The following is a 15,166-nucleotide window of genomic DNA, read 5'->3' as shown; positions in this document are numbered from 1 at the left end:
AGGGATGGTTTGGAGATTAAGGTGTTTGCCTACAAAGCCAAAGGACCCAGGTTTGATTCCCCAGGACCCATGTAAACCAGATGCTCAAAGTGGCACATGTATCTAGAGTTGGTTTGCAGCGGCTAGATTTTCTGGCATGCCCATTCTCTCCCTGCTCTGCCTCTCTCTCATATGAATAAATAAATAAGTAAATAAAACAGATCTAGGTAATTCCTTTTAAAATACAATAAAATAAATACATAGTAATTAATAGACAAAAACATTTTCAAAGTTTCTACAGTTGCCCTGGAATTGATTTTGTCAAGATTCTTCAGAAGTGCCAGGTCAAATTATCATTTAAGTCTGATGAGTTTACTAGTCTAGGTAAGTGTGTCACCCCTGAAAAACATACACCCCCAATTACAGAGAATTGCTTAGAATCCTAAAATAATCCCTTAATTCAGGTCATTTGGGGACAACGTCTAGTAGACATGTAGAGCGCCTATTATGGAACAGGCCCTGCTACTTCACCCAAAGTCCTGCACTTCTTTGTAGCCCTTCAAGCCAGTGATGGCAAAGGGAAGAACCAGGTCCCTTCAGCTACCAGCTTGCTGTCTGGGAAAGTTCACAGAAAAACACACGGAAGTAAGAAACCCACAGACAGAAGATGGCTCTCAGAAGGCAATCTATGCTCTCCTGCCCCATTTTCTCACCTCCCTGTTAACCCACAGCTGCTAGTCACTAAAAATTCTTTGCCAAAGCACATAGTAGCCAAATTCACTAATCTCTCTCCCTCCTCTACTAATGCCTCCACAAGTTTTGATATGATAGCAACTCCCTCCTTCTTTGACCCAGCCTCTCAGAACCCCATGTTTCTTCTTCCTCTATGCACACCACCCCTTAATTACGTGCTCCAAGACTTACATTGTTATCTCTCTTGTTCTCCACAAGAGCCTGAGCCATCTCACTCCCTTATACAGCTTTATGCTGTATCCTACAGAGTGCCACATAAGAATCTCTCCCAGCAGATTTTAAGCCAAATTACTTTCTTTCCAACCCATTGTCCTAGATTCACTCCCTGGCACTTCTTTCAATGTACCAATAGTATAGCTAGAAAACCATTAAAGAAATTTTTTAAAAGGTTTAACCTGGGGGCTGGAGAGAGAGCTCAGCAGTTAAAGACATTTGCTTACAATGTCTGACAGCCTGAGTTTGATTTCTCAGCACCCACATAAAACCAGATGCACAAAGTGGTACATACATCTGGAATTCACTTGCAGTGGCAAGAGGTCCTGCTGCACCTATTCTCTCTCTCTCTCTCTCTCTCTGTCTGTCTGTCTGTCTGTCTGTCTGTCTGTCTTTCTCTCTGTCATTGCAAAGATATAAAAATATTTGAAGAAGGCTGGAGAGATGGCTTAGCAGTTAAGGCGTTTGCCTGTAAAGCCAAAGGACCCAGGTTCAATTTCCCAGGACCCACATAAGCCAGATGCACAAGGTGGCTCATGTGTCTGCAGTTGGTTTGCAGTGGCTGGAGGCCCTGGAATGCACATTCTCTTTCACTCTCTCTCTCTCTGTTTCTCTCTCACTCTCTCAAAAAATATTTTAAAAATAAAAAGTAAAATGTTTATTGTGGCTAGAAAAATGACTTAATTGTTAAGGTGCTTGCTTGCAAAGCCTGACAGCCTGGGTTCTATTCTCCAATGCCCACATGAGGGCAGATACACAAAGTGGCATATGTGGCTTGAGTTCGTTTGCAGCAGCAAGAGACCCTGGCGCATCTATTCTTTCTCTCTCTCCTCTTCTTCTCTATCTCTCTTCTTGCAAGTAAATAAATAAAAGTATTTTAAGAGTAAATTAAGGGCTGGAGAGATGGCTTAGCAGTTAAGACACTTGCCTGCAAAGCCAAAGGACCCAGGTCCAATCCCCCAGGACCCACATAAGCCAGATGCACAAAGTGGCGCATGCATCTAAAGTTTGTCTGCAGTGGCTGAAGGCCCTGAAGCACCCACCCTCTCTCCCCTCCCAATAAATAAATAAATTTTAAATGGTAAAAATATATATAATTTTAAATTTTAATTAATTAAAAATGTCTATTCCACACTTTTTATTCTCTTCCCTCTGTTTATAATGCCTCAATTCCCCCCTTCTAATTTTTCTTAAGGCTTGATCCTATTTTCCCTTCTCAAAAGTCACCCTCAGGCCAGAGAGATGGCTTAGTGATTAAGGTGCTTGTCTGTGAAGCTTAAGGACCCATGTTTGACTTCCCAAATTCCACATAAGCCAGATGCACAAAGTGACACATGTGCCAGTTGCACGTGTGTACAAGATGGCATACATGTCTGGAGTTTGAATATAGTGGCTGAATTGCCATGGCATGCCAATTCTCTCACTCTTGCTCTTGCTCATTAAAAGAACAAAAAAAACAGTCTGTTGGACTTTCCTAAAAAATAAAGTCACCCCCATGAGAGCCCTGTCCTCTCCCAGGACTGCTCAGTGCAGCTGCCATGTGTCCGTCCGCTCTATTACAACAGGACCTACCACCCACCCGACTGTAAGCCTTGAGGTGGGCTCCTCCTTTCTTAGGTAACTTTGTGCCAATGCCTGGCAAATTCCCAGTACATGAAGAAAACTCAATGAATGCTAGCTTGAATGAATAAATGAAATGAACTACCCATTTCTCCACTTCCAGGCTTTGCCACTGTCTTCCAACTGACTTCCAGATTTTTCTGAATGATGTTCACTCTGTCCAAGGGACAAAACTTAGGTCTTAATCTGTAGCTATATTCACAAGTATCCATTTCCCAGGTGGCCTGGGAGAAGCAAGATTAAAGACCAGGACAGTCTTTGAGCCATGCTGATCACATTGCAACACTTAATTTCTTTATGTCACTAGGCTAGTACTAATTACAAGCCCAAACTGATTTCTATTGGAACACACTTGGATAGCCCTAAAACAGCTAAGATTAAAAATAATTCTCCCGGGCTGGAGAGATGGCTTAGTGGTTAAGCGCTTGCCGGTGAAGCCTAAGGACCTGGTTCGAGGCTTGATTCTCCAGGACCCACGTTAGCCAGATGCACAAGGGAGCGCACGCATCTGGAGTTCATTTGCAGTGGCTAGAAGCCCTGGCGTGCCCACTCTCCTCTCTCTCTCTCTGTCCCTGTCAAATAAATAAATAAATAAATAAATAAAAACAAAAAATAATAATAATTCTCCCATGCTGTGGGAGCAGGCTCCTCCAAGCTACATTTGTTCATACATCATGTTTATGATTCTTGCTAAGTGTACATGCCATCTGTTATATTGGCTCTATTTTTTTAACCTGGACACGTGTTTTATTATCATTAGGATAAAGGGCAAGGCACATAGAAGGCTGTACCCAAAGCAGTAACTTCCAGGGTGTGTCTGTATATTCCTGCACCCACCAACCCTCATATAGTCCCAGTGCCTGAGAAGGAGAGGAGCCTTCATCCTGGGAGAGAGGTAAGGTTTACATGTGACCAGTCTTGCCGCGTGGGGGTAGGAGGCTGAAGCTGGATTTGAATGTTAAAATGTCAATCCCAGGCTGGAAAGATGGCTTAGCAGTTAAGGCACTTCCCTGTGAAGCCTAAGAACTCATGTTCAAATCTCCATGTAGCCAGAAGTAGTGACGAGCGTGCAATGCTGCATATATGCCATAAGGGGCACACATGTCTGGAGTTCATTCACAGCAGGCTGAAGGTCCTGGCACACCCATGTGCTCTCTCTGTCTCCCTCTTTCTCTCTCTCAAAAGTAAAAAAAAGAAAAGAAAAAGAAATTTTAAAAACTTTAATCCCACCCCTCTGTGGGAAGTTCTCTAGGAGTCATCTTGGCCAGGGCTGAGGAAGGCGGTGAAGACCTATGGGAATGGCAGAGAGAAATGCTCTGGGAGCTGCTCCCTTGCCTGTGATATACACTGGGCCTTTAACTTCCTGTCTGGCTTTCTAAAGCCCAGAAGGAAACGGACAAGGAAGGAGCAGGGGTGTGCATTATATAAGGTTCAGGGTTAGGGTCCAATGACTAAGGAAGAGAGAAAGAAGAGTAGTGAAGGTGGAACCTGGAGAGATGGCTTAGTGGTTAAGGCATTTTGCCTGCAAAGCCAAAGGATACTGGTTCCACTCTCCAGGACCCACGTAAGCCAGATACACAAGAAGGCACATGCAACTGGAGTTCGTTTGCAGTGGCTGGAGGCCCTGGCACACTCACTCTCTCTCAAATAAATAAATAAATAAAATATACTATATTTTTAAAAAAAGAGTAGTGAAGATGTATGGCATTCAGGGCTTAAGACATACTAGACCTGAAGCCTGTCTCGGAGGTATTAGGCTTATCCTCCAGGGCCTTCCTTGCTCAGGCCACCTGTTGTGCCTGTGCTTCTCCTGGGCTTCCTCCTGGCCCCTCCTCAGATCATCCAGGAGCCCACTGGGTGGCCAATTTGACCACCTGGGGCCCACATGGGCCCCCTAGTGCCCTCTTCCCTGGGTGCTGATATTTCTCAGGCATCAAAGGCACCCTTCCCATCCTTTTCTTCCACTTCCCACCTATTCTGGATGTTGGATCTCCCAGCCTTCTGCCTGGGTGCTGCTCTTAGTAGACAAATAGGCCATCTAGAGTGAATGCTGGCCAGGACATGGCTGCTTGTGCATGGTGTCATCCAGTAACCATGAAGCTTCATCACCCCATTTACTGCGTGCTGTAGCTAGTGGGGTCCCAAAGCTCCCTCTTGTCCTAAACCCACCTCCTCTTGAGCTCCCTCTTCTGCCTCCTTCTCCTCCCTTCTGCCTGAATGCTGATGCTTGAAAAGCGAGTTGGCTTGAAAGAACAGACTTTAAGGCCCCACCCAGATGCCCCTGCATGCCCTGGAGGTCTTCCAGTCAGAGAAGCATTTCTCCGCCAGCACTCCTATGCTGTGTAGGCCTGGTGTTAAGAATACTGAAATAGCAAAGACAGCTCATAGCCTAGTCAGTACAACCAAGAAAACTACACATTGCAACTAAGGCAAGCATCTGCATCTGGAGCATCTTAGGTCCCACGAAATGCCACCCTCTGTCAGCTGCAGAAGCCACTTCTGAGCCGTGAGCAGGTGCAATCACCACACAGCTAACCCAGGTCCCACAGTTGATCTCACCATCTCACCCACTTGTCCTACTGAACCAGAGAACAGCAATAGATGCATGGCATGCCTCTCCTTTTCATTTCCAGGTGAACTGTTCTGAGTGTCATTTCTTAAGGCTCCTCAAAGTGTCTGTGGCACCAGAGTCTTGCGGCCAACTTGGCCATGAGTGCTTGTACAATTCCATGTCCCCGGTCTCTCATTCTCCATGGGATTACCTCCCAGGTAACCTTCCTGCTCTGTCTATCTTGTCTTTGGGCATGTTTTTGTCTCAGAGGAAGGCAGAGCCCTAACCCATGCAGGAAGGTCACAGTGCATATGTCAGGAAGATGAAGAGGATGTTCCAAGCAGAAGAAACAACACAAATGTATGAAGGATTGAAGGTAAATATTTAGAAGCTCAACAGGCCTAGTATGAATGAGTGCAACACACCTCCAGTGTAGCATGAGGAACTGTGAGTCACAATATGCTGATGGAGGAGGCAATGATTGGTATCTGGAAAGCTACTGACATCAACCAACTACAGCTACTACCTTCCTGCCCAAGTCGGGGAGATGGGGAAATACATGATGTTTAAACCAACCCCAGAAGACTAGCCAATGCTTTCCAGATGCAAAGAGTGGGATACAAGGAAGCTGAGAAGTGGTGAAATGAGAGGAGGGCTATTGACACACATGCACTCGAGTATTGTTAAGCAGTGACAAGCTTACTTAGAAGTGAGGCAGAGTCAATGTCAATGAGAAGGCAACAGGCTAGGTATAAATGGGGTGGAAACCTACAGGTGACAACTGCCCCACAGCCTCTGTTGAGTTGATACCCAGAGAACAAGGTAAATTGGTAGTCCCCTCTTGCTGACTGGCTGAGTCACAGGAAGAAACTCCCTCACCTAGCCATCCAGATTTTTAGCTGAAGTCCAAGAACACATAAATCTAAGTTTCTCTCTCCTTGTTCTTGATACATGTATAGCTTTAAGGCAGTGAAAGAAGTCAGTGAGTCACCCTCACATAGAACACGGGTTTCTTAGGCTTGGGGATGCAGATATGCAACCAATGGACTAGCATACGGCAATGTAAGAGGGTCCAGCTTTGGGCATAAAGCAAATGGCTAAGAACATCTGATTTTTGAGTGCTTACCCTATACCATACTGTGCCAAGGACTTTTAAGTAGTTCCTCGTTTAAAATCTTCCCCAAGCCACATGAATAAATGCTAGTAGCCTGGTTTTCTAGGATGTTACCTGAGGAGACCATGAAATACTAACTAAAAGACAGCATAGTGACATGCTTCAAAGATCCCAGGATTTAGTTGCAGGTCATTCACTGCTTAACCCTTGTTCTCCATCATTTCCTATTGAGGCATATGGTCACTCAGGATGCTTCCCTTCCAGGAAACAGAAACAAATTCAAAATAGCAAGAGCAAATAACCAAGCCCACATAGCTGCAGAATTTCAGTGCTTGCCTTGGTTCTGTGCTGACATCAGCCTCATTTGTTGCCTTAACATGGCCAGGAAAGGTGAAAAAAAAGGATATCTTATATTCAAAGTGTTCATAAATTCTCTAAGTAAAGGTCTAAATGACTCTGCATCCTCCAAGTAACCCAAATACTGTTTGTAGGTAAATAGAACATTCTATGATCCGTGACCTGCAATCCCATCAGAATCACACAGAGGGAAAGTATGGCTATGTTTGAAAAGTAGGCATGATAGGCAGCTCCAAATAATAGATGCCTACTGCATTTTAACTTTGGTCAAGTCCCTTGACCTTTGTGAATCTTGGTTATCCTATCTACTAAAAAAAAATTAATGATAATATCCAAGGGACAAGGTTATGGTAAGGTATTAAAAGTTATATTAAAGTACTTGGCACATAGAGGTATTCAACCTATTTTTGTTATTACTGGTACAATTTTTGTTTTGTTTTGGTTTTTTTTTTGGTTGTTTTGACACAGGCATCTGAATTTAAAGCCCATCCCAGATTCCCAGATGTCTAAAGAACGTCTGTCCCCAGGGTGGAGTCCCTTTTGGCAATGCAGCCAGACTCCTTGCACAACCCAGGCCTGTGTGCCAAGGTTAAGCTGGTTCACCATCTGACGGCCAGAGAGCAATGAGTGGCTCCCCAGCCTCAGCAATGTCAATACTGCCTTCCTGACTCCGCCCATTGTATCTGGAGGAAAGTGGCCACGCATTGTCTTCCAGAGCTCCCCCCAGGAAGCATGATATCACCCTCTAACAAAAGCGGGAAAGCTGACAGATCTGCTGAGATGGGTGTGGCCACCACACACACCTCCCTGGTCAAGCCCTGGACAAGGGGCTGTGACAGGCTGAGAGCAAACAGCAGTCACCCAGCACCCCCTGCGCCCCTCCAGCCTGACTGGCTCCTGTGGCTGGTCCCATGTCAGACACAGAACGATGGGAACTGAGTACCCTTATCAGCAGATGTGCTGAAAAGCTGAAAGTCCTTGCCTTTCTGGAGATCTCAGCCTTCACACCTTTCCTCCCTTGCAGAAGGAACCTGGGGAGGAAAATGGTCAGACTACCGGCGGGACAAAAAGAAGCCACGGGAGTGGGTATAGAGCAGAGCAGACATGGCTAGGTCTAAAACCCATTTCCCACTGTGACGTGAGTTAAGGAAGAGTGGCCAGACTGGTGGGAACTGGGTTATCAGTCTAAAATTCCAGAAATAAGGGAGGCAACTTTGGATGTTCCCTTTCCTGAAGGCTGGGAGTGATGCCAGCTGATCCCCTGACACCCCTCGCGAGCTCAGTGGGTAATGTGCCAGTGCAGCTGGCTCTCTGCAAAATAACATATCTCCAGGCTGTCACCTTGGTGCTCTCCTGTCTCCCCTTAAAACTCTTTGTGTGGCTACTGTAACACCACTTCTCTAAAGTCCCTGGAAAGCAACCTGATTGATTTTGCTGCTTCTATCATCCCCTCATTGCCATTTGGGGTATCTAAATATCCATGTCTTAATCCTTGACCTAATTCCCTTCTTTTGAGCTTCAGATCTGAAGGACCAAATTTTGCTAAACACCTCCCTTCCATGTAACCTCACAATCAGCATGTTTACTTTATCCCCCACCAGTTCCTTTTCTTTTAGATGGCTTTCTCTCACGACAAGTCCTTGATTTCCTTTTCATTTTCATCTCCTTGATTTTAAAATAATTCCAGCAAAACATAGTGGCTCACACCTGTAATCTCAGCATTTGGGAGGCCAAAGGAAGAGGATGTCAAGTTTAAGGCTAATTTCAGGCTAGCCTGGGCTGTATATATACTGAGACCCTGTCTCAAAATAATTATTTGGTTATGCATGCCTCAAAATTACAATTGGCTATGTTTTTTTGATAGTATTCATGATTTTTCTAGAAAAGTAAAAAAAAATTACCTTACAAAGCTCTCATTTGCAACTATCACGTCTTTTCCTTATATATTAAACTAAGCAGTGAGGTCAACATTATCTTATTTAGATGTTGAATTTAATATTTACTATTCTTTCATCTAATTTTTTTGCAGTGCTGGGCATCAATCCCAAGGCTATGTACACACTAGGCAAGCACTGTGCCACTGAAGCTATATCCCCAGACCTTGTTTTTTGTTAATTTGACCTTCGATATTTTCATATATGTTATATTTTGATCATATATGCCCTATATCTCTCTCCTCTGTTCCCCCAATCCCACTATACTCCCTCTCTTCTTCTCACCAGGCCCCTAGTGGCTATGCTACATAAGAGAATGAGTCCCCAAGAACATTGGACTGTCCTTAGCTCATTAGGGAAGGGGAGTGGCCTCTCAAGCCCCTCCCCTATCTATAAGAAAATATTGACTGGACCTATTATGTGTAGGTCTTTTGTATTTTCATATTCTTATAAAAAACATACTAATAAAGAAATAAGGAGAGTAGTGCCATTCACAATAGCCACAAAAATCAAATACCTTGGGGGCTGGAGAGATGGTTCAACAATTAAAGAATCTTACTTGCAAAACCTGATGGCCCCCGTTTGATTCCCCAGTACCCACTTAAAGCCAGATGCACAAAGTGGTACATGAATCTTGAGTTTGTCTGCAGTAGCAAGAGGCCCTGGCATGTCCATACTCGCTCTTTCTTTCTGTCTCTCTCTCTCCAAAATAAATAAATAAAAATATTTTTAAAAGCAACTACATAAAATACCTCGGGATATACCTAACCAAAGACATGAAAGACCTCTAACATTGAAAACTTTAAAACACTGAAGAAAGCAATTGAGGAAGACCCCAGAAGATGGAAAGCCCTCCCATGCTCATGGATTGGAAGAAATAACATTGTGAAAATGGCTCTTCTACCAAAAGCAATCTATAGACTTAATGCAAGCCCGTGTGTGTGTGTGTGTGTGTGTGTGTGTGTGTGTGTGTGTGTGGTTTTTTTTGAGGGAAGGGAGCAGGTCTCCCATGCTCATGAATTGGAAGTTACTTTAGCCTATCAAAAACAATCTATAGATACACTGCAAACCCTTGTTTGTTTGCTTGAAACAAGGTCTCATGTAGATCATGAACTTCTGACCCTCCTACCTTCACCTCATAAATGCTGGGATTACAGATATATGCCACCATACCAAGTTTCTTACATTCCCTTTTTCTTGCAGGTTTACAATAAAGTACCAACAGTTCCTTACCATGATTATTAAACTCTGTTCAGTAAAAATTATTATACATTAAATATACTGATGCAAATAGAAAAGAAATAATATCTATTGTCCAATATTTAAGAGTCTAATTGGGCTAAATCAGCATATGACAGCTCAAAGACATATTCTGTTGGCCTGCACAGAACTAAGGGAAAACCAAAGAGAAAGGGCTGGTCCACAGAAGGTTGAATAGAATTCTGTTTGTAAAACTGAAAACTTGTTATACCCAAAAGGATAAAACAGCATAAATGAGGGCCAACAGGAAAGAATGTGTTGATTCTAGAGAAGAAGATGGACCATGAACAGGGTGAGTGGATGGATGGAGTCTAAACTCAAAGGGATTGCACTATGTTAAGTCTTGTGGAGGAGACTAGACGTAGCAAGAAACTTATCTACATGTGGGAAAGACAATATCAGTCTGGACTTTCACGGTGGTGCTCATAGCTGCACTTGCACTTTCATTAATGACACTAGCTTTGTTAGGGGAGGACTTACTGTCTAAGTGCTTTGCATGCACCACCATGTTTTATCCTTAAAACAACCCTTATAAATGGGTACTCTTATCCAAAAAAAAAAAAAAAAGAAGAAGAAGAAGAAAATGCAACTTGCTATGATTATCTAATCTGGGTTTTTACACCATAATTTAAAAGTGGTTACACCGTTACACCATAGTCCAAGTTTTAAACTGCTTTATATTGCCTGCTTCTTGCTGTCGAGTTTCTCTAGGCCTTCATGTCTAATGGGTATATGCTAAGCAATATATTGAAGTGATTGTCATTCTAGTTTTGCCAATATAACATATTGTAGTTTACGCATTTTCTTTCTAGCAAGCTGAACATGTACTGGCTCCAGTGACTGTTATATATCACCAAAATCTAGGTGTTCTTCATAAGAACTTTCAACCAATCAGCTCTTTTTCACATTGAATATACACACTTTTTTTTTTTGAACCAGAAAACAAATTTGACACATCTATGGTTGAAATGGTATCGCTGGGGCTTGGTCCACCCTTATAGCCTAGAGAAATCTAGCTAAATCCTGATTCTGTGTGTTAGCCAAAAAGCCATCCACAAGGAATAAGGAGGTTAACATGATCACAAGTATTTTTTGATGAGTGGTGCTTAGGTGACAAATCGTGTTTTTTTTTTTTCCAGAAGAACTCAGAGCCCACCTATCTAAATCTCCTAAAGTACATAAGGCTGTCTTCTTTTTTTTTTTAATATTTTTTTAAAATATTTTTTTGTTCATTTTTTATTTATTTATTTGAGAGCGACAGACACAGAGAGAAAGACAGATAGAGGGAGAGAGAGAGAATGGGCGCGCCAGGGCTTCCAGCCACTGCAAACGAACTCCAGACACGTGCGCCCCCTTGTGCATCTGGCTAACATGGGACCTGGGGAACCGAGCCTCGAACCGGGGTCCTTAGGCTTCACAGGCGAGCACTTAACCGCTAAGCCATCTCTCCAGCCCAAGGCTGTCTTCTTGAGATGGACTTGGAAGACTCCTTCCCTCCTGGAGAGATGCCTTGGGAGAAGCAAGTCTTCCAGGAAGCTCTCCCAGGGCAGGGCTGGAAGGGAAGTGCTCATAACAATGCTTGGAAGGGAGCATCTGGGCAGAAAGCGAACTCTTCCCTTTGAGAATAAATCCCAGAGGTGTCCTTGAGCCCTGCCTTAATGAGGAGGGTCCACATGGGACCACTTTCCTAACAATTGCATTTCCTCTGCCACCCTTGACAAGATCTCTGTTAGCTATCTCTCAATCCCTGTGTTTGAAATTTCAGACAAGACAGGAAAGAGATATGAAGGCAGGCTATCTAAAGACTTCCTATTGCATTAATGTTAATCATATAGGAAAATTCCATGGTAAAACAGTGATATTTGTTTGATTTTTCAGTGTACACAACTCTAGAGCCAAGTGCCTGGTTTGGTGAAGATGGGAAGGTATGGAGAAGGTAATGTGTTAATACAACTCGCTTATAAGCTGAAATGGGCATTGTTTCTCAATTGGGAGAGGAAAGCATCAGACTCTTGGGAAGTTTATGGAAAAGCTTCTGAAAGCTACACACTTCTCCCAACTATGAGTCAGAGCACCTTTACTGAGGCAAACATGGGATATTGTTTCAGTTACGTTTGTTCAAAGAGGGGGTATGGGACCACCCATTAGACTAAGGCGAGGAGACTGCATATGCCCTACATCCCTTGTTCCATTGCCACCATCCACCAGTGGAGTTTGGTGTGAAGACAGGCGCCTAGGACTGTGGACATGCTGCAGTGGTCAAGTCCTGAGGTTCATACTCATGGAGTTTTCATTCCAGAATGCAAGTTAAGAATCAACACAACAGACCTGCCCTTGAAACTAATCTGGCTTCTTTCTAACAAGAACATGACCTCCTTCCTCTCCCTGTGGTCTTTTCCCTCCTGAAGTAAATTTCAAGCAATTTAAATCAAGATATCAAGCAACTATTATGGCATATCCCCTTTGCCTGATTTTATGACAGCTTTTCTAAGCTTACATTACACAGTGCCATAACAAGTCATTTTAGGAGACATAGTGAATTAAAACAGCTGTGAGGATATGTAAGCATGTGTATTGTTTCATCTAAAAACCATATCAGAGCAAATGCAGACACCTGGGCTTCTCATTAGTGGAACCCCTAGTGCGAAATCAGTTCCAGATTTCATGGCACTGATAAATGTAGTGCTTGAAAAGCAAGCCAAAAACAGGGAACTTAATTGCTTAAAAGTACATATTCATGAGCATGAACCAACACAGTTTCTCCGTTAATATAATCTCCATAAATGTTGAAAACATCCAAGATAATATTTCTTTTACAACAATTTATGCTATACTTAAAAATATTACTAAGTTGGGTGTGGTGGCACACGCCTTTAATCCCAGCATTCAGGAGGTAGAGGTAGGAGGATCACTGAGTATGAGGCTACTCTGAGAATACAGAGTGAATTCCAGGTCAGCCTGGAGCAGAGTGAGAGCGTATCTTGAAAAAAAAAATAATAATATATATTTCCAACACATTGGTCACCAGAAACAAGCTGCAAAGCTATGCAACAAATAAACTGCAATTCTGCTACCTTATTGAGTTAATTTTGTTAAATATTTTTATTTTTTTTAATTTATTTATGAGACATGGGAGTGCCAGGGCCTCCAGCCACTGGAATCGAACTCCACACACATGTACCACCATGTGCATCTGGCTTATGTGGGTTCTGGGGAATCAAACCTGGGTCCTTAGGCTTCATAGACAAATACCTTAACCACGAAGCAATCTCTCCAGCCCCAAAATTAATTATTTGAATACTTAATAAAACACATAGAAGAATATAAAATAACAAGAATCAGTGTATATTTGGATTATTTTACCATGCTAATATAGACTTGCCATAAGTTCAGTACATTTTCTCAAATTCATTTCCAATTTCAGTTTTCATTATAGTAATTAAAATAGTTTCAAGCTGACGGGGAGAAACTAATGGTGATGACAGCGTCTGTGATCTGCTCTTGAGCCTGTTTTACACCAGCTGCAGGAGTTATAGGCCACCCTGCTGTGGAGTTCCCAAGACCCAAGTTCATAGTGGCCAACCATTTCTTAGCACCACACTGGAACTCAGTGACATTCTGAAGCCAGGGATCTTAGTAACTGTCTAAGCCTTCATTGGGTTCAGTGGGCCAATAAACTTACGGATATATTTTAAAAACTAAAATATAGCCTAATTACCCTCAACTGACCCTCAGACACACATCCCAGAACTGGGCTACTTGGATTAAAATAGGATAGAGATATTACAGACAGGTATTTTTTTCTCTTAACAATAACAATCTGTATATTGCCTTAAGTGGGGCTCCACTAATATCAATATGGATTTCATTCTTTAAAAATTACTGAAAAGAGTCTTTGAAGCAGGTAAAACAAGATTCTGTTGTTTTTTTCATAAAGAAGCATGCCAGAATACATGAAAATGAGGAGCAAGAAAATAAGACAGACACAAGAATAAAGAATAAGCAAATCCCTTCAAATAAGGTAACTTAATAGACCTAAGAGAGTCACAGCAACACAGGAGACAACTATCCGCAAGGAAGACTGGAAAACTCAGTTCATGCGGCAGAGACTCTCAATTCCAACCTTTACCGACATACACTGGAAGGAGCCAGGGCCACAGACATCCCTTGATAGCCAGCACTGAGATTCGGTGAGAGAACCTAGTAATCATTGTCCATCTAAAAAATAAAAAATAAAATCTGAAAAATCCAAACCTTACCAGAAAGGAGCAAGCTGACTCCGTAGAGAAGCAAGCCGGCTAAAGAGTCCATGCTGCCCCAGATCTCGCCATCCAGCGCCCACAGATGTGCATGAGTCCCCGGGAGCCTCTCAAAAACCCAGAGCCTTGTGACTTTCCATCCGCATGTTCTACTCACTCTTGTTTACAAGTTGGAGGCAAGAAGGAACAGCACAGAAGCAGGCGGTAACAGTCTCATTTCTGTCTGAGCACAGGGAGTTTTAAGTTCCTTTTTCCTGTTTCCTTTGTAGATTAGGATGGGAAAGGCTGTATCTTAAAGGCATTTGGTATCAGCACTGCTGGGGGCACTGCAAACCCTATCCATCTTGCAGTTCACTCAACCACTTATCTGTTGCTTCTGCTTCTGCCTCAGCTGCTGGTGTGGGCAGAGGGATATTTGGTTGGAAGTATGGTCCCGGTCAGCATTTTCAGGAACAATGGGGTATCCTCTCATAGGCGGGAACTGAGAATAACAAGCCCTCCACCTATGTGTGGTATGCGACCAGGACCAGCCCTTTGCAGAGCTCCAGCAGCTCTCTGGGGTCCATTTGGGCTCCCTGACAGATGGGCTGTGGGGTGTAGGGAACAGTTTTTGCTCTTGTTTTCTCCTTGTAACCCGCATGGTTTGTAGTGGGGAAAAAAGTTTCCCAATATGAGAAAACACAACCTGGAAGGCAATTAATTTCAGTGAGCATCAGTGAGGTCAACGCTCAGTGTTGCCACGAGAGACCAGAGTCCACGATTATTAGCCTCTTTCCTTTCACCCAGATGGCCTATCTGCTGGCCATGAGCCAAAAACATATGCATGCTACTGGCTACAGCTGTAATTTTTATTACCATTTCATCTGAGGATGATCTTATTTCTTGAAGAACTTGGCATAGGAAGATCTTAGTAATGAGAAGAATTTCATAGTTATTGACCAGTAGTGTTATAAAGCAAATTATATACAAAAACTGATGTGGCGTTTTAGAGAAGATTTCACTCTGTAGCCCAGGCTGGCTGAGAGCATAGGAAAAGCCTTCTGTCTCAGCCCACAAGTGATTATAGGCATGAGTCACCATGCCTGGCTTGTACAAAAATCTTTTAAATAGGGGCTGGAGAGATGGT

At 43.1% G+C, this 15,166-nt stretch overlaps 1 protein-coding gene across 2 annotated transcripts in view; it reads right to left on the bottom strand.

Moving 5' to 3' along the window:
* Tek (TEK receptor tyrosine kinase) overlaps positions 1–14,430 on the bottom strand; it is a 142,904-nt gene extending 128,474 nt beyond the window's left edge. For both annotated transcript variants that reach the window (XM_004658392.3, XM_004658393.3), the window contains exon 1: positions 14,041–14,430. In XM_004658392.3, coding sequence (XP_004658449.2) covers positions 14,041–14,092 — 52 coding nt within the window. In that variant the 5' untranslated portion in view covers positions 14,093–14,430. The remainder of the gene's footprint in view (positions 1–14,040) is intronic.
* Between the last annotated feature and the right edge of the window lie 736 nt (positions 14,431–15,166).

Source organism: Jaculus jaculus, chromosome 1, assembly GCF_020740685.1.
Source record: "Jaculus jaculus isolate mJacJac1 chromosome 1, mJacJac1.mat.Y.cur, whole genome shotgun sequence".
NCBI lineage: Eukaryota > Metazoa > Chordata > Mammalia > Rodentia > Dipodidae > Jaculus > Jaculus jaculus.
Note: the sequence above shows the minus strand (reverse complement) of the source record. Positions and strands in the feature narration are given on the sequence as shown.